Below are 27,895 nucleotides of genomic sequence, written 5' to 3'. Positions count from 1 at the left end.
AATCGGCGACTTCGGAGAAGGATATCTGACGTCACAAAGTTTGATTGTTGTGATCCCGTGGTTGGCGGTGTAACAAACGCTGAACTGTGACGATAAATGACGTTTGTTTCGCAGTAAATCTTCGGTTACTTTTTAAAATTCTGACGTCAATTACGCGATTTATTCTAAATTGTCCGCATTGTAGTAAGAACATGTTGTAAAAGATTCGTCTTTTTTAAGGTAAAACTAGATTGTAGCCATGTCTTAAGTTAAATTGGAATATATTTACTAAGTGATATGAGCTTCTTAAAGCCGCTGGGAATGACGAAGAAAAGATTTAAGTTCCAAACTTCGTTGCTGGTGGATGAATTAAATCTTGTGCCGTTTGTCACCGAAGTCTTATATTGCAAAGTTCGTCTGCGTAATGGGGGGACGTATGTGAATAGCACGGAACGTGAAAAAGTGAAAGATCATTGCGTTTCATGGCGCTCAAAGTTTCAGTTCTCATGCAAGATGTCAGCGGACCCGAACACAGGAGTTTTGGACCCTTGTGTGGTTAGAGTGTCAGTGAGAAAGGAGGTCCGGGGTGGCAGGAGCGCCGCAAAAGTCGGTTTCGTTGATCTTAACTTGGCAGAGTACGCTGGGTCAGGGCAAACCTCCAGACACTGCTTATTGGAGGGGTATGACGACAAGAACCGCTTGGATAACTCTATATTGAAGATTGTGCTGGGCATGCATCTAACATCAGGAGATCCATGCTTCAAGATCCCAGTTGTTCGCGACCTCCCAAGTTTCCATATCCCCGATGCAGAAGATGAGACAGACGTGCCGAGGTTGGACAGCGACAGTAGTGGTTTTGGAAGCTTGCCGAGGAAAACTCCAAAACGGAAGAAAACCCCGGATATAGCTGAAAGATTTGAGCCCGGACATACTCGTAACGCAAGCTCAACAAGCCAGCAGTCGAAGCGTTCTGATTACAGCTCGCTACACTCAAGAACCCCGAGCAATATAAGTCAAGCAAGTAATTCACCCGAGTCTGTTACGGAGCATGACTCAGCTGGTTTAAAATCACCCCATCGTGTCCCGTCCACCCCAGGTCGCATGGGGCCTCCACCCCGTCCCCCACCGCCCCACGGTAAACTCGACTTGCCCCCAAGCAGGATGGGCGAAACACGCGTTGACGCCGACGACGTCGTCAACAAATTAATGGAAAGCCACGACTTCACTCACAACAGCAGCACGGGCGATGGGGACAACTTACAGCTCTACGTGGCCAGCGACGGAACCACGGCTCTTGGGGGTCAAACGCTCCACAATCGTGTGGGTTCGGGGGTTTTTCATCCCGTGGTGTTCGAACCATCACATAGTCGGACAAACTCTGCCTCTGTGGTTTACGATTCCTGATTTGAACTTATATGTCTTAGATCTAGATAGTACAAAGTTATGAGATGATTTAACGTTTAATACTCAATGTGCTTCACCCCACAAACGCAAATGTTCATTTTAAATATAAAAATCTAATTCCCCAAGGTTTAAAAACAATCAAAATATCTAATTTTTTTCCCCCAAAAAAATTAAAACACGACTGTATTTTTAGGCCATTCTTCTATTAAAGCTTTGATTTCGTATTCAACAATTAGGTTGATGATGTCATAATAAGACTTTGTTTTCTATTTTACCTTAAACACAGTATATTGTTCTGTAGTAATGTGATTGTGATGTCATAAAGAAGTACTGTATGTTATTTCTATGCTCTGTTAAATATTTTAAATAACGACTGCTCTGGACTGCTTTCTAGTGTTCATATGCAAAATATTGCAGCCATATTAACGAAGACTAATTGTTTTGTGACAAGGGGCTTATTGTCTGCTTGAATGTTAATTGTCTCTCTTACATCACAATGCACTATATTCCATACAAAGGTTGATTCTTTTTAACTATTTCATTTCTTGCGTGGTGTTTATGTAAAACATATTTATTGTAGATTTCAACCCAATGTGAACCATTATACAATAACTGAACTTGATGTTTCTTAATTAAACATTAACTTTCCACACAGCTTTTATAATTAAGTAATTTCTCTTAAACCACTTTGTTATAAAATTATTTTTCTATCATGATTCCTCTTCAAGCTCGCATGACGGCTTGCCTGATTGAGCTTTGCACCTACAAGTTACTGAATGTGTTTCCTAATTTGTTTTGAAATACGAATTATTCATTACATGTTTGTGACAAAATCTAATCTTCTGTTGTGTCATAGATGCAGTTGTAGGTAGTATGTGATGTCATAGCCTGTGTAATAGCTCACAATGCCGCAAAAATGACATTGCAAAAAAGATTATTGTCGTTTAATTAAGCAGTCAATTTTGAAGATGGAATATATATTATTTCTATGATGGGAGTGGTTGGTTTGACTTCGTTTATTAACGAGAATAAACGACTGTTCCTCACTCGAACATCGGTTGCTAGGCAACGCATGGTGGTCGATGGCTACGGGTTTCTACATTATGTTTATTTTGAAAACAACCTTGATGTGAGGTATGTTGTGTTTGGTTGGGAGGGGGTTGTATTATATAACGATGAGGTTCTACAGTGTGCCTGTTATGGGACCTGCAATTTAGGCTAGGGTTGTTGCATTACCTCAATACCCAGACTGCTACAACCCATAAGTGACCACTTGGTTGGTGCCTCCTATTAAATAACATACATGGTACCTCGTAAGCGAGCACAAGGTGTATAAAAACAAAACACCCAAATTATAACGACTGTCATTGCCCTATCAGGAGAGGATAAATAAGTTAGTAAAGTTACATTCATTCAAAATGACAAAATATATATATATATATAAAATATAACAATTGGACATACAGAACATATCAGTTCAAAACTGAAGTTGTTAAACCCAACATACAACTTGTGTTTTGAAAAAAGAACATATGAATAAATAATGAGAACAACCCAAGCTTATAGTTGGCCTTTCACCGATATAATGATGTAACAATACTGTTTGATGTTGTCACAGTAAACTTTATTATGTCATATGGTTATATTGACCCATCTTTCTTATGCCGGTAGTTAAGTTAATGGTTTTATTTGTGCCAGACACACATTGTACTGTAGGTACCGGTTCGCATTATAAACCACATACCATATCAAGGTGTGCGTATTCATATCTATTCAAGCAATAAGAATATCCTATTTATAGAAAGGTGTGGCCGTGTGGGTTCACTCTGCCTCTAACAATATTATTTCAAATATTGAGGTGTCGGTCAAATACAACTTAACTTTTAATGTAATAAATGTGAAAAGTAGAGCAACTAATTTAAGGTTATTGTTTTGTTAGCACTTTGTAAAACCTGTATACTAGAGTGTCGGTCAAATCCAATTTTTGAATTTGACTTAATTTATATAAACACCATTAAAAAGTTGTGCAATCTATTCAAGGTTATCGTTTTTTTTTTGTAAAAATAGCTCTAAAAATACTGAAATGTTGCTCAAATACAACTTAACTTATATAAACACCTGTGAAAAATGGTGCAACCAATTCAAGGTTATTGTTTTGTTAACACTTTGTAAAACTAGCTGTCAAAAATACTGTAGTGTCGCGTGTCGGACTGTCGGTCAAATACAACTTAACTTATATAAACACATGTGAAAAATGGTGCAACCAATTCAAGGGTATTGTTTTGTTGACACTATGTAAAACTAGCTCTAAAAATTATAAAATGTCACTTAAAAAGAACGTATACACTTGTATAAGCACTTGTGAAAAGTGGTGCTACCAATTAAGGGATATTGTCAAGTAATTACAGTCTTTAAGTAATTATACAAACATTACAGATGCGGTGGCGATTATAAACAACTACATGATTTATTTGAACAATTTTTTCGCAACCTGAAACAATGTTCAGTTGACACAATAGTCATATTCGACGGGTAAGTTTTGTTCTCACATTTGTGGGATGTTTGTCTATTGTTTGTGAAGGATTATGTTTCAACATTCTTGCATGGGAGTTTCCATTACCTCAGTGGAGATTTCTGACATAACTCATGCTCACTGTCTGTATCTGGGTATTTCCATACATTGTGCTCGCTGTTGAGTTATAATAAGGGTGTCTTCTTATACACCAGACACACATGGTGTATTCATACACCTCATGCTCGCTGTTGAGTTATAATATGGGTGTCTTCTTATACACCGGACACACATGGTGTATTCATACACCTTATGCTCACTGTCGAGTTATAACATGGGTGTCTTTTTATACACCAGACACACATAGTGTATTCATACACCTCATGCTCACTGCCGAGTTATAACATTGGTGTCTTCTTATACACCAGACACACGTAGTGTATTCATACACCTCATGCTCACTGTCAACCCACAGAGACAGCGATGAGGATAAATTACAAACTCGAATCTCACGAATGGAGGAATCAATTAAAAGGATGAAACAAATATGGGCGGGAGAAACCTCAGCAAAATTGCTGCCTTTATTATCAAGTAATAATAGTTATAACTAAACTTTGTGGAGTAAGATACATATATAACCCCCTGGGGTAAGATGGTTACCGTTAGTACATAATATCCCATGTTTCCTTAATTGTTTTTTTTTTACAAAAACAAAGCTCCTAAAAGTGAATATAATTCATATAAATAGTTTTTGTTTACTACCAAATGGGAAAATGAAAGAGAAACATAAACCATCTTACCCCAACCCACTATATTGTTAATATGTTTTGTTTATATAGTTGTATACTTGATTTATTTTCAACCTCAGCTATTTTAGCATAAAATGATTTACCATTCTTACGTTATTATGACATCATTATTCCAATAGCTGATGTCATGAGACAAGCATTGATAGAGCTGAATGTCCCTTATTACTTCACAAAGGGAGATGCTGACATCACAATAGTATCTATCGCAAACTACCTTAATGCATCTGTGTTGGCCAATGACAGTGATTTCTATGTTCTTGGTGTCAATAAAGGGTATTTCCCCTTGAATTTGTTCCATTGGAAGCAGGTGTGTTGTAAATAGTTTATGTTATAAAGGTTGTGGGTTCAAGGCTCAATCACGCTACCATTGGGTTATATGCAAATAATTTATGCAATTGCAAAGTAGTTAGCATGCCTACCACTGAGGATACGGGCTTGACGCTGCTAGTTGCAGCCTGATACCATTGTTGGTTAGAAACCTGGCACGAGGTGTATGAAACAGAACACCGTGTTATAACGACTGTCTTTGCCCCCCCCCCCCATGGGGAAAAACAAGTTACATCATACATTCATACTTTCCATGCCCCAGGTCCAAAGACGTGGCGATCATTCCTTTGTCACCGGGTATGCATATTATCAACGCACTATGACGTCACAATACCGTGTTACCGATCGCGTCCTCTCGTTTCTTCCCGTCCTTACCGGATGCGACTGGGTGTCACGTGACTTGTTTGCCAGCTTTGTCAATGCCTTGTGTGAGGTAAACAATTAAGTATATGACGTCATATACATAACTAAGTTTAGTTTATTGTTATCACTATATATCGTTATAGCGTTCTGGCACAAACGCCATATAAAACTGTGGGGTAAGATGACACCGTTGGCGCATAATATCCCATATTTTTTTATCGTGTTTCCAACAATTAACAACGCAGTTTTTAAGCCGTGTAGTGTGTGGATACAGTTAGGTAATTCTGTAAATATTTTTGTTTACTATCAAATGGGACGATAAAAAATTAAAACATGTCCCATTTTACCCCAACCGACATCTCATTTATTTAACTCATGTAAAAAAACTTATGTTGTTATTAAGAAACAAACGAGAAACAATCGACGAAATTCGTTAAATCGTCGAAAGATTGACGTCATACTACGGTGGTTGTCACGTCATAAACGTGATGACGCAATAAAGGATGAATTGTTGGCGACTTTCAAAGAATCAAAGCGATCGATGACGTCACAAGAAATCGAATCCTGTCTACGTCATTATAGGGAATTCCCCGACCCAACCCCGATCTTCAACTTTCTCCAACGTCACAATATGTCGGGTAAGAATATTGTTACGTCATAATTGTATGGAGATGCCGCGGGCCAAGTCACGTGGTAATAATAATCGACAATGAACCTATCTGACGTCACAAACGGTTGTTAATCTGCCGTTTATCGAACGCTTCTGTGACGTAACAATCGTTTTTTTTGCGCAGATATGTTCGAATCGAAGCCACCACATCAAACAGAGGTTTGTGACGTAATACATCGTGTTATGACGTAATAATGACATTGCATTCAACTAATTATAACGTCACAGATGGAAAATGCGAGTGACGTCACATGCCAATCAATTCCGGAACAGTTTATTCGGTTTGTACCACGTGACCATGATTTAGCAAAATTCATTGTTGCGTCAGGGCGTGTGTTCTGACGTAATTATAAGGATATTGTTTGTTTTCCATTATCTGTTTGTTACGTCAACAAAGAGTTTCTTTGTGACATAACAATCACTAAAAAACCATTGTTAAAATATTTGCAACAATCGGATGTGACGTTTTATTCGGGAACTTTTGTTTGCCTCTGTTACGTCATAATGTCACTTATTGACGCATTGGTTAATAATACGAAGCTAGTCACGCGTATACGTTATTATGACGTCATCTATCGTGATTGTTCGAATTTATTTCAGTTTGGGGAAACTCCCCTCTAACCTTTGTGACGTCATGAATGGAACAAAGACGATTGTTCTTCTTCTAATTGTGACGTCAGACCCGTCGAAGCCGTCGCCGCATACGCGATGTCGAAGTTTAAGACAAACGATTTACCGCTTGCTAGCGATGCATTCTTCGGATAATGGCAACTGTGACGTCACAGAATACGATCGGTGAGTAGATATTCCCTCAACTTCCATCAGATCTGTCCACCCTGCCACCCCAGGTTTGGTAGTTATGTTATTCTTGTAACAAATAAAACGCTCACCCACAAAGCTGTAACCTGCGGTTTGGGTTCGAGGCTCGACGCTGCTACTATTGTAGGCGTATGTATTCTTGGGCAAGACACTTAAAAACAATTGCTCCAACCTAGTGGCCACTGATGGGTTGTCCAAATTATCAGCCAGACATAAAAACAATCACCCACTAAGTTACATATGTGGTAACTTGTAAACGAGCACTAAGTTAATTAAAAACAACTACCGTGTTCAACCACGTGAGGATACATGAGTTACATCCATACTTAACCCAATGCATATTTAAAAGGTCAATTAAAAACAAATATCGTGACGTCACTCCAATCTCTCTACCGGCACCATGCGACTGTAATGACGGGTATAGAAATCCTATATTAACCTCTTGGTTTGAATGCAACAAATTTGAGGGACACCAAGTTACAGGTGCGTGTGTGCGTTCCATATGTATATATAACTGTGGGGTGAGATGTGGTTATATGTGTATATACAATACTGTGGGGTAAGATGGATTTAGCACATAATATCTTAGATTTACTGTGTTTTTAACAATTAACAAAGCTTTTTCAAATCGCGCGGATACGGATATCTAATTTTTGTAAATATTCTGAAAAAATGAAAACATGGACTATCTCACCCCACCCTGCTATATAAACTAGTAAACATTTGACCCACTTACGTGTACTTTACCCCGCGTACATGCACTATCTAACCCCACCCACATGTACCATATTACCCCACTTACGTGTACCATCTTACCCCACATATACAACACTAACCCCCCCCCCCCTTAACAGCTCGTAAGGATTACCTTCTATGCTGTTTACTCGGTTGCCAACAACAACACCCACAGCGCCATCTAGCGTTCAACGATTTCATCTCCCACATCGCGCGTGACCCCGAGTTGACCCGACTTCCATTGATCGTTGCAACCACGTCATACTGGATCCATCACACCCAACCTCCCCGCGCCCTGGTCGTATCCGTTCTAATATCTCTATCAACACACGATGTTGCTCGTGACCTTCACCATGACCTCGAGGCGACCTTTGACCCCTCGCCGTCTCACAGCGCCACCGAGTGGTTATGCTGTCTCAAATCTTCGTTGGTTTTAAACTCAGCTCTCTGTTTCCCTCTGCCGGAGCCTGAACTTTCGTTTATCGATTGTCGATGGATATTGGGCGTTTATGACGTCATAATGACGTGGAAACCCGATGACGTCATAAACAAAGGTAAAATAATTATATAACCGTATCCTCACTACCTACTCGGGCGTTGTTAATTGTACAAAACATGCTTACGGTATCCATCTTACCCCACATATAGTACTTATACTACGTTTAACCCCAGTAACAGATTGCATGTCGAGATTCGGGAAGGAAAAAGATTTGTTCCTGTTGCTCTATAACGCTATCTACGGGTGAAGTTGTGGTAACTGAATCCTACATCTCAGGACTTCGTACCAACATCGATGAAATAATGGTAGATTTTGCCAAAGGAATGGTTCTATGCATGGCAGCAAAAGTTTATATTGTTTCTATGGTGCTCGTGTGGTTTTTTATACGTTTTATCAGGAATAAAACCAATGAAATTGACACCTTAGTTATATCGACTGTCGTTGCCCCGCCATGCGAGTATAGATAAGTTACATACGTGGTATCTCGTCAACGGGCACGAGGTGTATGAAACAAAACATCGTGTTATACCGACTACCGTCGCCCTGCTATGAGAGGATAAATAGGTTACGTACATTGATACCTTTTGTCGAGTGACGCACTCCAACGAAATGCCTAAACTGTGTGAATAAATTCGAGTTGCGTGTCTTGCCTAAAGACAAGTAGTCAAAAAGCGGTAGCAGCGTCGAGACTTGAACCCATCACCTCTGACCAAACACCGGGCGTGCTTTCCGCCACGTCTGCGAGTAGTAATTTTTGCTAGAGCCGTCTTAATGATCGTATTTAACCTATAAACCCTATAGTATGACGTAACAAGCTCCCAGTGTTTCCGAGTGATTTATTTTATGGGGAGAAATAAATATGAGAAATAATAAATGTACTGGCAACACTATTGTTGCTCCAAGGCGATCCCACGTTGATTGGGAGGTGTCGTTTCAACCACAAGTCATTCCATCGTTCACTTCTAACTACGTGGCTTGTACATGAAGTTTCTACTATGGTGGGATTATAACAACATAAGTTAAGTATTGCTTTGTTATATCAACTATATTGTATTACATCTTATACTTGTATATTACTATGTACTACTATTATAATACCAATATACTATTAATAATATTATCATAATTTAAATAGTTTTGTGTCTTGCGCTTAAACTTATTCTTTAAGTTTAATTTGTTAATTCCGAAATCGCGCGAAGGTTTTTTATTACGTCACTATACAAGTTATACAACGCGTCTGTTACGTCATATGAATGACATCGCGTCATTATTGCGCCGAATTCGCTCGTTCATAGTTGCGTCACAGTAAATAGACGCACGACCGCGCGCTATTATGACGTCACAATGCGGTTTGTTCTACGCGTGCGTTTCGCGTTTTTTTATGGGGCCCCATGCGCGTTTTGCGTCGACGCAATGAACATTACTTGTATATTCTAATTATATTTGCGCTATGAGCGCGAAGCAAGAAGATCAAAGAATTGGTAAAGTATAAATCACAATTGGCATTATTACGTACATAAGCTCTTTTCTAGAAACATCAATGATGTGACGTCACGGAGTGGTGAAGACGCAACAGAAGAACCCACTTCGTAAGTTTATTGTTTCGTCACAATCTGTGAGGTTTGCAATGACAGTTTAAAGATGTTCCATATTTTTAGAACATGGTATGTGACGTCACAGAGGATCAAGCGGACCATGACGTAAAGATGGAATGAAGGTAATTATGACGTAACAATATAACAGACGGATATTTCACGATTATATTGTTTCAGAAAAGTCAGCGAATAAAGCTGCCGAAGAAAAGCGCAAGGTATTGTATATTATTTTTGTTTATTACCATGACCAATATTAAACAAACAAATATTTAATAAAAATGAAATCATTTTAGGCACACTTGAAATGTGAGCGTGTTACGTCAGACCAAGTGACGTCATCTAATTTACGTTTATTTTCCAGACGAAGAACAAAGACGAAGACGCCAATATAAGGATGCCGGTTTGAGGTGTTTGTAGGCTAAGTGTGTATAGGTCTACTATAAGTGTGTATAGGTCTACTATAAGTGTGTATAGGTCTACTATAAGTGTGTATAGGTCTATTATAAGTGTGTATAGGCTTATATAGGTGTGTACGCGCGAAGAAAGAAGATCAAAGACGCCGATAAAGGATGTTGGTTTCAGGTGATTTAGGTTTAGTGTTTAAGTATGAGTGTTCGTGTGTATGTTAGCTGATGCACTCTTACAGTGTTGCCAGCTATTTTTTGCTGAACCTAATGTTGCCAGCTATGTCCCCCAAGCACTTTTCAGTGTTTCTATATGTCTTTGAAATAAATGCAAAGGAGTCTTTTATCTGTCGGGACTTGAATCTTACAGCGGTTTTGTATTGTCTCGGTTTGCTTTGCGAGAACTCTTGTGTTGGTACACATCAGAGTCATAGAAATACCGAGTAGTCCAACCCATTGTTACGTAAAACACAAATTGAACGGCAATTTGGGTCCAAAATAACACAGTAGGTATAGGGAAAATGTATGTTTTTCGGTAAATTACAGAAAAAACTTGGGCCTAAAAACAAATTTAAAGGTTGAAAAATGTAAAAAAACATGTGTTATTTGTTTTCTGTGTCAAAAAAGTCAAAAATTAGAATTAGAAGCGGTTGATTTGGGATATTTTAGTCATTTAATGCGGCTAAATTTATACATTTTTTCTAAAAAATGTTTGGTAAGGTAAATAGAAGCTGTTTTACACCTTCCCACAATAGGAAAACACAAACAAAACTTAACAAGTTCGTTTAAACCCATTGTCAAAGTCACCACTTTTGCTCTATTTTGGACACACATAGACGGCAGTTGGACTACTCGGTGTTTATACGACTCTGGTACACATATACTCGAGTAATATCAACGCGCAGTATAATATACGAACCGTTAAATTTAATTACCCTTTGTTAATACTTTATTCATTTAAACTTTATTAAAGTCCCCACATCATTAATGTTAAATTTAATTTAACACAACATCGCGTATGGCGTAATTGTGACGATGGCCACATCACAATTACGCTTTACATCGATGCGGTGGGTCAGCAACGTCATGACCCTGCGTTCGGTGCGGTTACGTCACGGTCGGTTTAGTTACGTTACAGCTACGGGTTTGTTACGTGGACGTCGCCGCTAAGCGGTTCGTAACAGCCACAGTATGTCGTAACGGTCAATGCGGTGCGTAACAGCCGGACAATATTATATTGTGTAAAAATACGACGAAAGTATCGCGGTACCAAGATGTTTTTTCAATAAGCGGTCGGGTGATGCAGAGCCGTTGTTGGCTTCGACTCCTTGCAGGTGGGCGCTTGGTGGCGTGTGAACTGCGGGGCTTTTCTGTAAGATTTTGTAGCTTCTCGTTTGTTGATATTTCAATTATCATGTTGCGCTTTTATATGCTTGTTGGTGTGATTGTATATTGTTGCGCTGTATTATTTTTGTCAATGGGTTTCTTTTCCTTGCTATGGGTAAGGTCTATCCATCAAGGGTTTCTCACCAGAGTAGAAACCCACTACCATTGGCTGGGGGCTTGTCGTGCCGTAGTGGCTTTCTACCAACGCCAGCCACATAAACTATGAAGGTATTTTATTCCTGTTTTTATTTTGCAGAATAAAGTAGAGTTGATGAAAGCACCCGTAGTTTCCTTTAGTTTCTATTCCATGTCTATTTCCTGTAACCATTTACCTTTAGAACTTTAATATTTTTAATTAAATGTTATTTATTTAATTTCGACATTGTATCGTTTGTAGGGTGTAACGGTCACGCCTTTTATCCAAAACAATATTTCTTTCTTTTTTATCAATAAGCGTGTTTTAACAACTGTTGTTTTACCGTTACTACCTGTCTTTTCGCTTTTTATCAACTCTCTTGTTTTTCGTTATCGTGACCGAAGAGACGAAATACATTTCATTCATTCATTCATTTATTCAACCTCGTTGAATGAATACCTCGTTAAATCTTAAATGCATTAAAGTCCTAAATAAACTAAAACGATTCTTAATATTAATTTTGTCTTGTCAAAAGTAGATTTTTGAACGCATTATTCTTAAATCTTCCCGCACGTGGGCGGTAGAGCTGTGCACAGGTTTATTGTTGTTGAATTGCATTAAAATGATTTTTTAAAGTATTATCACAATTGGAAATTAAACAAACCATTATTTTAATTTGCGATTTTAATTTAAAACTTGTTTTACGCAGGCTGTTATTTAACACACAATATATTGCGCAGCACTGAGAATGACGTAATAAAATTAGTCAACCATGGCGAAAACGCACGTGCGCTTTCATGTAGTTTACGTTTTATTTAGATTTTAATGTTTAGTATTTTGTTCATAAGTTGCAGTAAGTTCAGTTAATGGTAATGTTTATATGTTAGTTGCAGCGTGATTTATCTCGAAAGCAATTTAGATGTCTGTAACGGCGTTTTAATGTGTATGTACAAACTTTTCTTTATTGTATTGTTATATATTAAATATAACTAACTATTTTAATTTACTGAGTTTTTAATGTTCAATGTATGTTGGGTTTATAACCTTCGTGTTAACATATCTTCCGAAATCATTTGTTTATATATGATTATCAACTCTTTCAGATTAAATGTATGATATTAGATAAATGCACTGCTATGTTAAAAAGATAAGATGTTAAAAAACCTTGTGGTATTTATAACTGGAGGTGCGTCTGGCCTCGGAAAAGCCACAGCGGATTATTTGTTATCTAATGGAGCTAGAGTTGTTGTGTTTGATATAAATGCTCCTGGCGACAACAACTTGTCACCTAAAAATGACAACCCCATCGGCGAAGTGTTCTCACCTCATGTGACCAACAGTAACTGTTTGTTCTTTAAAGGCAATGTTTTATCAACTAATGATGTGGAAACCGCGATTAATAAAGCAAAGGAAAGATGGGGAGGGCTGAATGTGGCTTTGAACTGTGCAGGTGTTTCAATATCATGCAGATTATACAACCCAAACAATGACCACCCTTTGGACTTGCATGAAATACAGAAGGTTCTAAACACCAACGTTGTTGGGAACTTTAACGTGATAAGACTCGCAGCTCAAGCGATGGCTGAAAACAAGAACGAACACGGTGAAAACGGAGTTATAATAAATACCTCTAGCATAGCTGCTTACCATGGATCTGGTACACAAACCGTATATTCCGCTGCAAGTGGTGCAATTGTGAGCATGACGTTACCAATCGCGAGAGACTTAGCTTCATGTGGTGTTAGAGTGGCCACTATAGCACCTGGGTTCTTTAAGACCCCGCTTACACATTCAAACAACATTACAGACGAGGTCAAACAGTTCATTACGACGCCTAATGCGTTTCCCAACCGTTTTGGCGACCCATGTGAGTTCGCCCACCTCGTAACAACTGTGATTGAAAACAAAATGATCAATGGTGAAACTATAAGATTGGACGCAGGCAGCCGATATGAGATTTAATGAATCAAAATAAATTTAACTTTACCTTCAATTGAAGCTGACTTGTATCAAAGCAAAAATTCTCCAATCTGCTGTAACAAAATTCGCATGCTTCCATTAAGCTTCTATATCAGTCTTATTTTTGGAATAATTTTCTTTTTCACTTCTGTAACTTGTAGGTGCAAAGAAACCAGTTTTGCTTGTCTTTTAATCTGCACTGTAAGGAAATTAACCTGTTTTTATTAGATATCTATGCCAGTCTTGTTTTTAATTTGTTTTCAAACCCGATATTCTATGGAATCTTTTTCTTTACTTCCTGGTTGTGTCACTGAATAAGTTGGGAACTTATAGGGAAAAATATCAGAAATATCCTATCTACATTTCACTTATGCTTGTTTAGAAAATAATGTTACTCAGCCATAGCAAACATAATATGCTTTATTCAATTCTTTGACCTTTTTTTCTAGGTTGCAGCGACTGTTTATATTAAACACTTATATATATATATATATATACCTCACCCGCAATGTTGCTTTTCTGCCCAACATGTGGCAACTTGTTAACAGTTGAAGAAGGCAACCAATGCTACAGGTTCGCATGCCCGACATGCCCATACGTGCACAATATCACACAGAAAATCAGCAGCAAAAAGTTTCCAAAGCTCAAAGCAGTTGACGACGTGTTAGGGGGTTCAGCTGCGTGGGAAAACGTGGATTCAACGGAAGAGAAATGTCCAAAGTGCGAACATGACCGTGCTTACTTCATGCAGATACAAACACGATCGGCAGACGAACCGATGACGATATTTTATAAATGTTGTAGCCCCACGTGTGGCCATCAGTGGAGGGAATAAATGGTGTTTAAGTTTCTATGTTTCTTTTAATGGTAAAAACAGATTCTGTTTGAATTCATATGGTTCACACAGGTCTATAAACACATTCTATGGATATACCAAAAATCTGGGCTGGATTAATGTTGTTGCCACCCATTTGGCCATCAGTGGAGGGAATAAATGGTGTTTCTATGTTTCTTTCAATGGTAAAAAACAGATTTTGGTTGAATTCGAAAATGTGGGCCTTCACTCAATTCTACAAATATACCAAAAATCTGGGCTGGGTTGTTGCCCATTTGGACATCAGTGAATAAATGGTGTTTCTAATTTCTATGTTTACTGCAATAGGCCAACACTTTATGTTCACAGATAAGATTTTGTCAATATCTGACAAGCAGTAACAATGGCTCAAAGCCAGAGCTTTAGTTCATGACTTTTTATTAATTCTTTTGTGTTGAATTTTTTTGACTTCTCTTGACTTTGTATATTCTTTATTTGAACCTTCAAAATTTAAACGATTAACAACGGTCTACGGGAGTCACGAGGATACGTTTTTATTTGTTTAAATGTTCTTTGTTTATTACCAAGTGGGACGAGGAAATCGAATGAAACGCTGTCCCGTTTTCCCCCAGCCTACTATATGATAAAACCCATATTTCTGCCAGCACTTTTTTAGTTGTTTTTGAAGTTTAAATGTTTATTACCTTATTATTATTTTACAATTGCTATTCTTTTCTATTTTCAGGTTTTATTTTAGGGGATTCATTAACAATTATGATGCGGGCTGCTAAACAAGCTTTAAGGAAAAAAGTAAAACTTGACTTGAAAGAAATGACTTTGAAAGAAAAAACTTTGCAATCTGCAAATATTACTCAACAAGTTTTAGACAACAAATGGTACAAATCAGCCACTCGTTTATCCATCTATCTAAGCATGAAGAATGAAGTGCAGACCTATGATATTCTTAAGCATGCAATAGATAGCAACAAAGCTGTGTTTATCCCGAAATATGTGGGCGATAACATGGACATGGTACGTCTGCATTCTATGGAAGATTACGAAGCATTACCCGAGACCAAGTGGTTCATAAAACAACCATTAGATGGCGATAACACTCGAGAAAACGCGATCGAAACCGGGGGGTTAGACCTCATCCTTGTACCTGGAGTTGCCTTCACAAAAGCAGGGGGCAGGATGGGACACGGGAAGGGGTATTATGATACTTATATTGAGAAGATAAGCATAGTTAAAAAACCAAAGTTGGTTGGCTTAGCATTCAATGTTCAAATGCTCGACGAGATTCCTTTGTCGGAACATGATCAACCCTTGGATGATGTCATCACTTATAAATGTTGATGATGTCATCATACAACAATATTTTTAAAATCACATATCTAGTTTGGTTGCAATCTGGTGTTAATGACAGTGTTTTCAGTTTAAGTTTTTTCATTATAGAAAAGCCCACTGTTTTTTATCAATTTGTTAAAAAAACATTCTTACGGTTTTTGCATTTTTTTAACAATAGTGCCAAAGTAATTCGGTAACAATTATAAATGGTTTACATAGTTATATTTTTCGCCACAAAATATAATTTTGTGGTTTTTATGTTTTATTTGTTTGCATACAATACAAATGTTTTTATCTTGTTATTACATCATAATGGTGTTTGTGTTCGATTGTTTGCTAATATTAACTTCTTCTTAATTTAGATGTTAAGGAAACAATATCTGTTGTAAAATAACACCTGATATATTTGGCTTCATACCAAGTTTGGTCTAAAGAAATTATTTCTACAACTTGTTGAGGGTAAGTTTTATGGTATATTCCAGTGTAAAGTACCCCATTACAGTGTACTCTAATTTTTTGTATCCTGGAATTTGTTTATCAACTTTTTTAAACCTTAAACCCCGCCCTACCACAGTTGGTGTTGTGGTTGCCTCCTCCCCAAAAAGATCAGTTTGAGGTTTGATATTGCTTTTGGCATATGTGGCCTTGGGCAAGACGCACTTAAAGTATTTGCTGTGGTAACTTGTAAGCTGGCACGAGGTGTATTAAACAAACGACTGTCGTTGCTTTGCCATGCGAGCATTAAGTTATTATAAATTATTTTCTTTCTATCATAAAATCTCTCTCTCTCTCTCTCTATATTATATATAATTTTTAATCAAAATTTATTTTTAACATTATTTAATTCTTTTTATTATCCCCAGCCAGCTCACAACGATGCCAGCCCCCCACAAACACAAGGAGAAGAACCAGTTTCGGTTCAAAACTTTCTCTGAGAGATTATCAGAAGTGAACATAGATGCAATCCACCAGATTGACCACGTCCCTCTAGTGGAGAGCGGAGAGGATTTTTCAAGGTTTTTCGAATCGATGCAAAAATGGCGAGACCTCGAACTTTCTTTGGATTTTGTAAATTTTCGAAAAAAAATTTCGGACAAATGTAAAAATTATAAAATGGTTGTTTATTACAAGGATGATATCATTACAGCTCTGCAGGAACATCTGGCTGTTGAGAATTCACTCGCTCTGCAAGCTTTACTGGATATAATGGTCAGCTTATGCATTGATTTAAGCTCCGATTTTTACCCTCACTTTTCGAAGTTTTTTAAAATTTTGACGACGTTGCTTCAAACCAAAGACGTGGACAAACTGGAATGGGTTTTCTCATCAATATCCATGCTGTTTAGGAAGCAATGGAGGTACATGGTCAATGATATGAACAATGTACTTGACATGTATATGGGGTTGTTTGAGGGCGAACACCCGGAGCACATTTCAAATTTTGCTGCTGAAAGCGTTTCGTTTTTGCTTCGAAAAGCGAAAAATCCGCAACTAGTTTTATCAAAGTTGTTTAAAGTCACAGTAGAGACACCAGCCACATCTGAAAGATTGGCTCATGTCGTATTTAACATGGTTAAGTCACCACAGAATCAATTCCATTCCTGCACTGAAGATGTAATGCCAGTGATATTATCTTTCTTGAAAACCCCTGATAATACTGGAGCTATCTACAACTGTATCAATTCATCTATTCACCTCATGGCTGACCATACTAGGAGAAAGTTTGGAAAACCAATCTGGGATGCTTTAATTCTTGCTATAAAAGAAAACACAGCCGTTGATTCTGATCTTCCATATTTAATTAAACTGCTAAAATTGTTAGACACCTGGTGTAAATGCAGGTTTTCCTCACGGCTGTTATGTCATAAGGAGTTCTGTGATGTCATAACAGCGTGTCAAAATCTGGTGGCAGATTTGACAGTCATTGATAAAGATGAAATATCGGATGCTATTTGTTCAGTTGTGTCAACTGTGTTGCATGGTTCGAAGTCAGACCTATCTCAAACTACGCAGAAAAGTTTAATCCGTGATCTCTCAGTTTCAAAACTAAGTTTCAAAGCAATTGCTTCGTTTTGGGAAAAATCGTTTGCTCTTTCCAGCTTTAAGTCTCTTGCTCACGATATTTTCTTAAAGTTCTGTAAGGATAATATTCAAGCTGAAGAAAACCAAGACCGAGTTGTGAGCCTGCTTGGCACTTATTCAATGCTCTGCAACCCATTACCCCAGAATGGAGCAGAATTATTTCAGCGCTCAATTGAAATTTTTGAATTTTCTAAATTTTCAAGAGTGAAAAACGAGAAACAAATTGGAGAAATTCTGATTAATTTGCTCAAAATTGAAACAGAACCTGAAATTTTATGGAATATTCTAATTTCTCTACAGTCTGTACGCCCCTTGCCCAAGGACACCTCAAAAACTTTGTTAAATTTGTATAAATCGTTAACAAAATCTGAAACCTCTGATTCTACACTTGCTGTTATTGCGGTTGTTTTACAAACTATGTGGACAGTGGATAAGTCAGCTCCTAAAGAATGCAAACACATCGTGGAAATGCTGCTTTCAAACCCTAATAGATTGGTCCTAATGTTAGCAGACATTCTACTGACATGCAAGCCTAAGTTTTCCACTTTGTTTAATAAAAACGAAGTTTTACAATTACTGGTAAAGTTGGTTTCTTCGCCAGAGACAAACATTAGGGTATTATGTCTTCGGATTTTACAAAAACTGGATAAATCCAACGAACCGATCTACCACGCTTGTATTATGGCTGAAGAGACAGATGCCACTGTACATGACTATAGAACCAAACTTCTGCATCTAAAGAAACTTGAAAAGCATAAAAATGGAGAAGGATTGTCAGGTGATGCAAAAGAAGTCGCAATTCGATGTTTATTCTCACAATTATACATCAACTTCTCGCACCTATGGAAGCCACTGCAGGAAATCATTGCCTCGCATGCCACTAGTGACCGGGGAGATAAATTCTGGGAAATTTTGTTCGAAATCGCGGAAAAATCATCGGAAGATGCAGAGAATAGTAAATGGTGGCTGCAACTACCTGGGACTTCTACAGATCAAGATCAGAATTCTGATTTCGAAAATTTTGTTCAAGGAAAAGTTAAAAAAGGTCGTCAGATTATAAATTCTCAAACTGATTATTTTAATTTTCGTCTCCAAGTTTGGAAAACAATGGCAATTCTACCCCATAACAATATCATTGATTGTAATAATAGAGTTATTGTTACACTGCTGTTCCGGTATCTTGACAATGAGTATTATTTGCTGGACAAAGAAAACTGTAAAGTACAAAACCTGGCAAATAATTCTGATCAAGAAAATGAATTCTTTCGGCGAAAAGACTCAGTGAAAATGTTGATATCTATGCTTAATGTGTTCGCGAATCTTAACAACCCTTCTTCTACAATACAAAAAGATAAATTGCTAAGTTTGTTCAAGGACCTTCTTACACACGTACACACTGACATGCAGCAGGCAGCGCTTAAGTGTTTGTATCAATACAAATGGAAAGGTCTGACCAAACATAAAGAGAAAATCTGCGAGTTTTTCGACGACAAACTTTTCCGCGACGCGCTGACAAACTTTGAGATCTCATCTTTGTTGGAAGACCGTGATGTTGTTGCTCCTATTCTCTTGAGGATCTTGTTTGGGAGGATGAGATCAAAGACTGGAGGTTCTTCTGGAGGAAAACAGAACTCTTCAACAAGAAGATCAATTATCATCCGATTTCTTGCTGGAGTTTCTTCCTCTGAGTTGGAGGATTTTATTTACTTGATTGTGGAACCGTATAAAGCCGTCGCGCAAAGTGATAAAAATGTGATGGAAATTGTTGAAGAAGATGTTGGAACAAGACAAGTGGTTCCTCTAGCAAGGCAGTTAGGTGTAGTGAACACTTTACAGATGCTGCTCAACAAACTGAACAAGCAACTACCCTTAAAATCATATTCACTGATATTGAGAATCCTGCTCTATATTGTGAAGTTAAACACTTTGCATTTAACGCAATCTACTAATGATAATGATGAAAATCAACTGATTAACCCAAAGTTTATAACTCCATTGAAAAGTATAAAGAAGCAAGTCCAGGAGTGTCTTATAACTCTTCTAACTGCATGGCCAGATGAAGCACCAATGCTTGGGAGTCAAATTGATGAAATTTTTGATGCAAACATTTGGTGTGATTTGCATAAACTTAATTACGAGTCTTCGGGGCACCCAACTGTGATGTTAAAGTTGTTCAAAGTCTTTGCGACAAACCTCAGGTTCCTACCATGGCTAGCAAGGGTTGGGGGCCATGATGGTAATGTTACTCCAATATCTGTGGTGGTGGAGACACTAAACTCGGACAAAACAAGCGCGAATGTGTCCACCTTTATACTCGATATCTTAAACGATGTTTTGTTCAGCGACGAGGAAGAAATGGAGAAAGATAGAGATCATATATCGCAACAAATTCAACTCGGACTTCAATCTGTTGGTGGTTTGTTGTTCAACGCAAAAGCAAAGATCGAAACAAGGCTTGAACTTGGTATATTAGTCCTACAACCACATATGAAACCTATTGTTGATTTCTTTATTGAAAAAATGAGGAAAAGTAAAAAAGGATTGCTTGTCACTCCGAAACAACTTAAACTGTTATCGCTGCTCAGCGAAAATATTGCAGATAAATCTTTACTTTCACAACTAAGTGAAATTCTGTTGAGTCATGTCAGTTCGGTGTCTTCAAAAACGACAGAAAAGTCCGTCATTCCAGCTCTTGAGACGCTCTCACATGTTATACAGGGCACAAGTCTACTTCCTAAGTTATCTAAGCTATTTTCTAAAATATCAGACAGAGAAACTCGCATTTGGTTGGTGACTGTACTCAAAGCTGCATGCAAGTCTGACTCTCAGTTCCAATGGACTTCTGACATAGTAACTCGACTAAACGCATGGGACAAACGATTTATTGAAGAAATGAATTTTGACGCTAGGCTGACTGCATTTAATGATGTTTGTGATAAATTAAACAAAGACTCAGATTTCTTGTTCCAGGACAATTGCTTAAAGTTTATTCCAGTATTACATTGTTGCCTCCATACCATGCTACATTTGTATTCTGATATCTCACTGAGAGAAAGTGTGTCCAGGGCTCTAACGCTTGTTATACATAAAGTAAAAGCGGCAAAAGATAGAGAAGACTTCAAAGTAATTTACAAAGCAGTTATCAAGGACTTTCTTCTCCCTTCTGTGCAAAGTGGTTTAAAATCACCAGACGAAGGGTGTCGGCACGAATCTGTTCAACTTTTATCCACATTAGTTAAGACTTTTCCTGATGAGCCTCTACTATCTGGTTTATCAGTGTTATCCAACCTCACCAACCCCGAAGATGATTTCTTTGAGAATGTTCGCCACATACAAACGCACAGAAGGGCCAGAGCTTTCAGAAAAATAGCGAAAATTTTATGTCCGGAAATTTGGGAAGCAAAAAGTTCGGAAGAAGAAAGAATGGAAGTTGTTGTAAAAGATAATGTCCTTTATTTAAGTCCTATATCTTACTCTACGGCTGCGAGTTTTCTTCTACCACTGGCAACCCAGACCTTATATACCAAGGACTTAACAAAACTTGCTTACCTGCACGAATCTTGCATTGATGTTATCAAAAGTTGCACCCGCATTATGCCATGGGTGCAATATAAGAAGTTTTTGCTGCAAAATATCTGGAGCTTGGATCGCCATAAAGCAGCCATCGAAGTTGTGTGTGGGGTGCTACAAGTATTTCCGTTCGATCTTTCGAAATTTACGAAGAAGGAGCTAATGTTTGAGGAGAGGGGTACAGTCGACTTCCCAGAGATCAAAGATATCTCTCAGGAGGATTTGGGAGCAGAAGATGATGAGGACGGTGAAGAAATTATGATTGTTGATGAATCTTCACGAAAGGATGAAAAAATCTTGAAATTAAAGACGAAAAAAATTCAGGCAAAAATTGAAGCAGAAAATAATATTGTTGAAGATGAAATGATTGTTGTTGAAAATGAAACTTCCACAAAGAGGGATTTAACATTCGAGGAAGCTCAGAATATCTTGGCAGACGTTACGGGTAAATTGATCCCAAAATTACGGATGATTCTCTCAACCAAAGATGAGGCTGATGAACATAAACTTTCCAATGCTAAAAGTGACATTGATAAGTGTTGTAAGAAGATCCCACTAGCTGTTGCCATCGTTGCCATCTTAAAAAAGATGCCGATCTCTACTTTGAAGTCTCAGCTGCCAGGAGTTGTCCTTAAAGTTGTGGGGTTTTTACGACATAAGTTACACGATATCAGAATCATTGCGTGTCAGACTGTCATCAATATTTTACAATCTCTTGGGACTTCCTACATGTATTTAGTAGTAAAGGAGCTCAAATCAGGTCTCACACGTGGTTATCAAAGACATGTCCTTGTCCATGTTATAAACTCCATATTCTCTTCTATGGAAACAACATTCAAAGTTGGAGACCTCGATTCAAGCTTGGCGATGATTCTCGAAATTTTAAACGCAGATTTATTTGGGGAGACGGCAGCCGAGAAAAAGGTTGAAAAACTTCGGATTAAAATACCAGAAGCGCGAGGCAGGAGTAAGGCTTACCCTGCTTATAAAATCCTTGTTAAGTTTATCAGTAAGACTTGTTTAACCAGCGTGCTTCAACCTCTTAAAGTTGTGATGGAAGAAACCAACATCCATGGTGTAAAAAAAGTCATTAAAGATGTTCTGACCGACATTGGGTTTGGATTGCTCGAGAATAAAACTTTCGAACCCCTGGATTTGTTGACCCTCATGCACGCTTTGCTGACAGAAAATATCTCGGTTTTATTTCCGGAAAAAAAGAAGGAAAATGTTGAAGAGAAATCGACAAAACCGGGACAGCGTCCTCCATCTTGCCTCCTGCTCTCACCTGAGCCGGAGAGGCTCGGGAAGAAGGCTCCTCCAAAGATGTCAAAGAGTAATCTTCATCTTTTGGTTGAGTTCTCACTCCAGCTTCTTCATCTTTCAATGAAGAGACAAATCGTCACGGTAACGGAGCAAGAGCATCTACAGATGTTGGACCCCTTGGTCACGCACATAACATCGTGTCTAAATTCAGCTCACCAGCAAACTGTGGTGGACTCAATCAGATGCGTAACCAAGCTGCTTAGAACGGATCTCCCTGCTTTGAAAGATAACTGCCCCAAACTGACTGTGGATCTGTTTAAAATATTACGCGACCACACCAAGGGATCAGGAAATCAAGAAACCGCAGCTGTCAGTTTCAAGTGCTTAAGCGTGCTTTGCTCATCTGAGTATGGAGACCAACTAAGTAAAGACCAGCTGCTAGTCTTGTTAACTTACGCTGAGGAAGATTTATACGACACTCAACGACAAAGCCACGCTTTTGATTTAATTAAGTCAATCTTGAAGAAAGGATTGCAATGCAAAGAAGTTGCTGAGGTTATAAATAAAGTTCGAAGCATCGCCATTCAATCTCATGGCCAATCATCAAGGAATCAAGCTCGTGGTTTATATTTCCATTTCCTGATGAATTACCCGCTAATTGCGCGTAAAATAAACTCGAACCTCGAGTTTATGCTCGCACAGTTAACTTATGAGTACGAGGACGGGCGTGCTTCTGCGTTGGAGCTTGTGTCATCTGTTCTAACCAACTTCCCGGACACACAAGTTAAGGATCACGCACAAATCATCTTTATTTCAACTTCATCTCTGCTGTTAGACGAAACACAGACCTGTAGAAGGATGGCAGCTAACGTTATCAAGATGCTGCTGAGAAGGTTGGGTTCTGACTTGAAGGATCAACTGTTTTCATTCGTATCTCAATGGTGAGTGTTGATGGTATAATAGATACAATTTATGATTTTAAACAATAGATAATGTATATACAGGAAGCCCTGTGAACCAAAACAAGTAGCCTTTTCCCATTTTTTTGTTGTTGGATTAAATTAAAAGAAATTTTTTTTATTGAGAAAATAGTTTTCTTCCTCACGGCTATTCACTTTGGATTTTCTGTCACTTATATTTAGTTTATTTATGTATCTAAGTTATCATATAACACAACAAACCCCACCAATAGTATATTTAAATATACGCCTATGTTTAGCATACAACTTATCCTTTCTTAACCCCCCAACCCCAGGCACCTATACATAAAACATAGAACATCACCTACAGTCGTCTTGTTACCCATATGTTTTCTGTATAACTTATCCTAAACCCCCCCTCCAGGTACGCCTCACTAGACAACTCCACCCAACCGCGACTTGCTTCTCTCCTCGTTTCAATATTCGCTGAAGTTGAGGAAGGGGATCTACAGCGCCACCTAGAGGATATTCTACCCCTCGTGAATCGTTGCATCGAGCATGGAATGAATGATGATGGTAACGATGATGGGGGTGATGGGGTTATTATATGGGGTGTAGTTTCGCTTGACCAAAGGATATCGGGTTCAATGCTTAATACCAACAGGGGTTTAATGTATGAAATATATCTAACACCTTTTCACTTTAAATTAAACCTGATGATAATTCATATTTTCCAACCAACTTTAACCCTGATAGTTATATAATTTTACCTGTTCACTCCTAACTATATTTTTTACTTGAAACTTTTTTAGTTACTGCAACACTTTTACACTATACATGGTTTCACACACCTAATACTCACTGTTGAGAGGTTATTTCTCTTATATTTACCCACATTTTACATTTATTCTGACACAACATTTATATTCCAGACCCCAACATCCAACGGAAAGATCACAACTTGTTCTTCCACATGACAGCATTCCTAAGAATTCTGCAACACTGTGGTATTTGCAGGGGTGAAAAATGGCAGGCAACACTGCAGAAAATACTTGAAAATGTGGAAACACTGGCCACCCACCCACACGCTTGGATACGTTTGGTATCGGACCAAATATTGGGAACTGTATTCTCGCAGTGGCAACCTGAGGAGCTTGTGGCACATAAAGGTTACAACTCCTACCTGACATGTAACTTAGAAAATAAAATATCGGCGCTGGTGAAAAAATTATGTTCGCAATTTCACAACGAAATATTAGGCGACCATTTGGCTGAGCAACTTATTAAAGATCTTCTGTTCCTTGTGAGGGTTCTGCAAGCTATGGAGGCGCAAGGAGGTGATCTTTTACATCCGGACATTATTTGGCTTCTACGACAACTACAGAATGTGACGAAATCTGAGCAATCAAACAATCCAAAAGTTTCAGCTAAAAGAACGGCCACACTCAAATTTTGCGCCGCGTTTTCAATGACTTTTAAAAACAACATTCACTGTCTGCAATTTCTACTGGACATGGTACATAGGTGTATTAACGCGAGCGCTACACATGGAGAACAGGAAATCGAGGCGGTCACGAAACTGCAGGAGCTTGCAACTGAGGTGTTAGAGGTGATAAAACAAAACTCAATCTTTACGGACTTTACTTCAGTTTATTTAAAAGTCGTCAAGAAGATTAATCATAAAAAGATGGAGAGGAAAAAGGAGAGAGCTGTACAACTTGTATCGGACCCGAAGAAGGCAGCGTTGTTTAAACTTCGGAAACAAGAGAGAACTAAAGAGCAGAGAAAAAGGAAAATCGCTCGCCTGCGACCGGAGTACGGGCTACAGAAATCGAAAAAGGCAAAGAAATAATAATCGCTGATTGTCTAATTTTGGCATATAAATAAACAATGAAACATGTCATGCAATTATTGCAGTGTTAACTTTACGATAATGGGTTACACTGTTACAGTTTTGGCGCCGGCTAACAATGCACGTATTTAAGATTGAAACTGACGTCCAAAACAGTTAACCCGATAATAGCAACTTTAGGTATCTTTTAACGCCGACCAAATGCATGTTCTTAAGATGAGATATAATGAATAGTTAAATCATTAAAAATAACTGAATTGACGCATCAGTTTTGGTAAAAACTGGTAAACAAAACAAATATCCAGCAAGCGTAAACTGTTTTCATAAAGATAGTAGTAGTTTTAGAAATATCAAGACATAATATTCAGTGAAATTGTTAAACTGTAAAAGGACAAGGCATCAAAAATACGAGATATTTTAAAAAGACAAGTTTACAATTTTCTTAAAGAATTGGTTAAAAAAATAACATCGATTTTATTTAGATTGTTTTACCAACCAACATTTCGTCTGCTGTACCACAACGGACATTGCTCCAACCCTGTGGTCACTAATGGGTTGGAGCAGCCTGGGTGTTGGGGTAATGGGCCAACTCTGGCCCCATGATATGCCACGCTGTAGGACCTCGTACTTATTTACCCTTTACATTTCTCTTTTTAGCCAAATTTCTAAATATTTTCCCAACTAAATTGAATAATCAAAGAAGTATAAACAAAGTTGTTTCAATCATAGTACATAGCAAAACTGAAAAAGTTAGTACGCTGTAAGTAACAAACACTGTCTAGATTGTACAAAAGCGTTATATATGTGGTAGGGTGGGGGAATACGGGACACCTTTGCACATAATATTTAAATATCCTGATCGTGTTTTAACAATTAACAACGGTATATGGAAGTCGTGAGGGTACGGTTTTATAATTCTTTGAATGTTCTTTGTTTACTACCATAAGGGACGAGAAAATAGAATGAAAAGGTGTCTCATCTCCCCCCACCCTACTCTATTATCACCAAAGACACCTATATATATATATTGCATACATATAATATATTGCACATCGCCTATGCTAGGTAAAAGGTTATTTGATAAAAAGAGTATTTTCATTTGATTCTTCTTGGTCAGATTGCTGATTTAAAATCACTCGGTATTCTGTGGAGAAATTTAACTGGGAATAATTGGCTGTTGAACGAATGCAACTTATTTATCCTCGCGTGGCAGGACAACGACAGTCATTATAACACGTGTGTTCTGTTTCATATTTCACGTTAAAAATTATTTATACATTTTTTAGGTGCTGTTAAGTGTTTTGCCGAAGGACACATACGTCCACAATGGTAGCAGCGTTGAGCCTCAAACTGTTATCATCATTACTAAAAGCAAGCACTAACCACTGTGTCATGGCACTTAAAATTACTTTAAAATAATCAGAACAGCGTTTTGGTAGTTAAAATTTTTGTTATGGACAAAAAAGTCCATGATAGACACATTATGTCCGGAACGGCAAAACCCCAACACATTACACAAATCACACCACCATTGATTAGCCATTCCTACACGGCACAAGCCACCCTGCTTGGAAGAGTTCTTGAACTTCTTCCAGTGGTTTTCCCTTCGTTTCGGGAAGAAAGAGGAAAATGAAAATAAATCCGCAGAACGCAAATCCAGCATATAATAAGAAAGCTCCTGTGGTTGGTGGATGTGTTTACTATTTAATAGCAACAACATTGTATAAATACAGTAAGGCGGGGGGAGGACCTTTTTTATTCAATTTTCTTGTCCCATTTCGTAGTAAACAAAGAACATTCAAAGAGTTATAAAACTGTAGACTTCTATAGACAGGTCCCATAACGTGCCCCACTGTAGGACCTCAACAATGTTAGAGTAATGTGCCAACTCTGGTCTAAATCCCAGGTTCCATGACCTGCCTCACTGTAGGACCTCACCCATATAAAATAGAATGTGCATATACAATGTTGGGGTAAAGGGCCAACTCTGGTCTAAATCCCAGGTCCCATGGCGTGCCTCACTGTAGGACCTCACCCATATAGAATAGAATGCGCATATACAATGTTGGGGTAATGAGCCAACTCTGGTCCAAATCCCAGGTCCCATGGCATGCCTCACTGTAGGACCTGACCCATATAGAATAGAATGCGCATATACAATGTTGGGGTAATGGGCCAACATCTGGTCTAAATCCCAGGTCCCATGACGTGCCTCACTGTAGGACCTCACCCATATAGAATCTTATTACACTATATGTAAGTCTCACCTTGATAAGTAAGAGCAGTCGTCACATCCAGGAATGTCAGCGACACAACAACATTAAACACCCAGTTAGTCCCTGCACTGAATGCATTACCAGCACTACGTGCCCATTGTGGGTATATCTCAGAGTTGATTGTCCATGGCATTGGACCCATACCTGCGGATATGGGGGGTTTAAATGGGGTTA

General features: G+C 38.2%; 5 protein-coding genes, 1 long non-coding RNA gene and 1 pseudogene across 11 annotated transcripts in view; 6 read left to right on the top strand and 1 right to left on the bottom strand.

Moving 5' to 3' along the window:
* Nucleotides 1–8: 8 nt before the first annotated feature.
* On the top strand, nt 9–2,221 carry LOC100186197 (protein FAM102A-like). Its single transcript, XM_002126120.4, has one exon. It carries the CDS (start codon nt 277–279, stop codon nt 1,381–1,383), a length of 1,107 nt encoding a protein of 368 aa, XP_002126156.1. The 5' UTR covers nt 9–276; the 3' UTR covers nt 1,384–2,221.
* A 21-nt stretch (nt 2,222–2,242) lies between these two features.
* LOC100183832 (protein asteroid homolog 1) lies at nt 2,243–8,535 on the top strand. Its single transcript, XM_018815043.2, has 12 exons — nt 2,243–2,517; nt 3,820–3,915; nt 4,371–4,486; nt 4,824–5,011; nt 5,294–5,464; nt 5,798–6,032; nt 6,189–6,223; nt 6,293–6,345; nt 6,665–6,859; nt 7,233–7,366; nt 7,738–8,172; nt 8,291–8,535. The coding sequence occupies exons 1-12, from the start codon at nt 2,372–2,374 to the stop codon at nt 8,362–8,364; spliced, it is 1,878 nt and encodes a 625-aa protein (XP_018670588.1). The 5' UTR covers nt 2,243–2,371; the 3' UTR covers nt 8,365–8,535.
* A 1,133-nt stretch (nt 8,536–9,668) lies between these two features.
* Nucleotides 9,669–10,621, top strand: LOC108950154. Of its 2 annotated transcripts, none has more exons than XR_003396612.1 (5): nt 9,669–9,706; nt 9,776–9,834; nt 9,890–9,927; nt 10,074–10,144; nt 10,229–10,621. It is a non-coding gene; the product is annotated as an uncharacterized LOC108950154 (long non-coding RNA). The 2 variants fall into 2 exon arrangements; XR_001975092.2 differs by having other exon boundaries at nt 10,074–10,165.
* Nucleotides 10,622–12,742: 2,121 nt separating this feature from the next.
* LOC100176000 lies at nt 12,743–14,046 on the top strand (annotated as a pseudogene). The gene has a single exon (XR_003396616.1). The product of XR_003396616.1 is annotated as a 3-hydroxyacyl-CoA dehydrogenase type-2 pseudogene (transcript).
* On the top strand, nt 14,047–15,156 carry polr3k (polymerase (RNA) III (DNA directed) polypeptide K). The gene is given in 1 exon segment (NM_001044367.1): nt 14,047–15,156. A coding segment is annotated over 1 exon segment (327 nt). The 5' UTR covers nt 14,047–14,105; the 3' UTR covers nt 14,433–15,156.
* A 936-nt stretch (nt 15,157–16,092) lies between these two features.
* Nucleotides 16,093–25,501, top strand: LOC100177572 (small subunit processome component 20 homolog). Of its 2 annotated transcripts, none has more exons than XM_002120884.4 (4): nt 16,093–16,217; nt 16,626–23,614; nt 24,018–24,169; nt 24,526–25,501. In XM_002120884.4, exons 2-4 carry the CDS (start codon nt 16,635–16,637, stop codon nt 25,443–25,445), a joined length of 8,052 nt encoding a protein of 2,683 aa, XP_002120920.1. In that variant the 5' UTR covers nt 16,093–16,217; nt 16,626–16,634; the 3' UTR covers nt 25,446–25,501. The 2 variants fall into 2 exon arrangements, with proteins under 2 accessions (XP_002120920.1, XP_009860979.1); XM_009862677.3 differs by having other exon boundaries at nt 16,119–16,217; nt 16,622–23,614.
* Nucleotides 25,502–25,745: 244 nt separating this feature from the next.
* LOC100179926 (proton myo-inositol cotransporter-like) overlaps nt 25,746–27,895 on the bottom strand; it is a 14,390-nt gene continuing 12,240 nt past the window's right edge. For 2 of the 3 annotated variants that reach the window (XM_026837847.1, XM_018815044.2), the window contains exon 15: nt 25,746–26,589. In XM_026837847.1, coding sequence (XP_026693648.1) covers nt 26,519–26,589 — 71 coding nt within the window. In that variant the 3' untranslated portion in view covers nt 25,746–26,518. Of the gene's footprint in view, nt 26,590–26,974; nt 27,124–27,712; nt 27,866–27,895 lie in introns of all 3 variants that reach the window. The other variant, XM_018815045.2, reaches the window with a different exon arrangement.

This window comes from Ciona intestinalis, unplaced genomic scaffold, assembly GCF_000224145.3.
Source record: "Ciona intestinalis unplaced genomic scaffold, KH HT000025.2, whole genome shotgun sequence".
In the NCBI taxonomy this organism is placed as follows: domain Eukaryota; kingdom Metazoa; phylum Chordata; class Ascidiacea; order Phlebobranchia; family Cionidae; genus Ciona; species Ciona intestinalis.
This window is presented reverse-complemented; position numbering and strand designations above follow the sequence as displayed.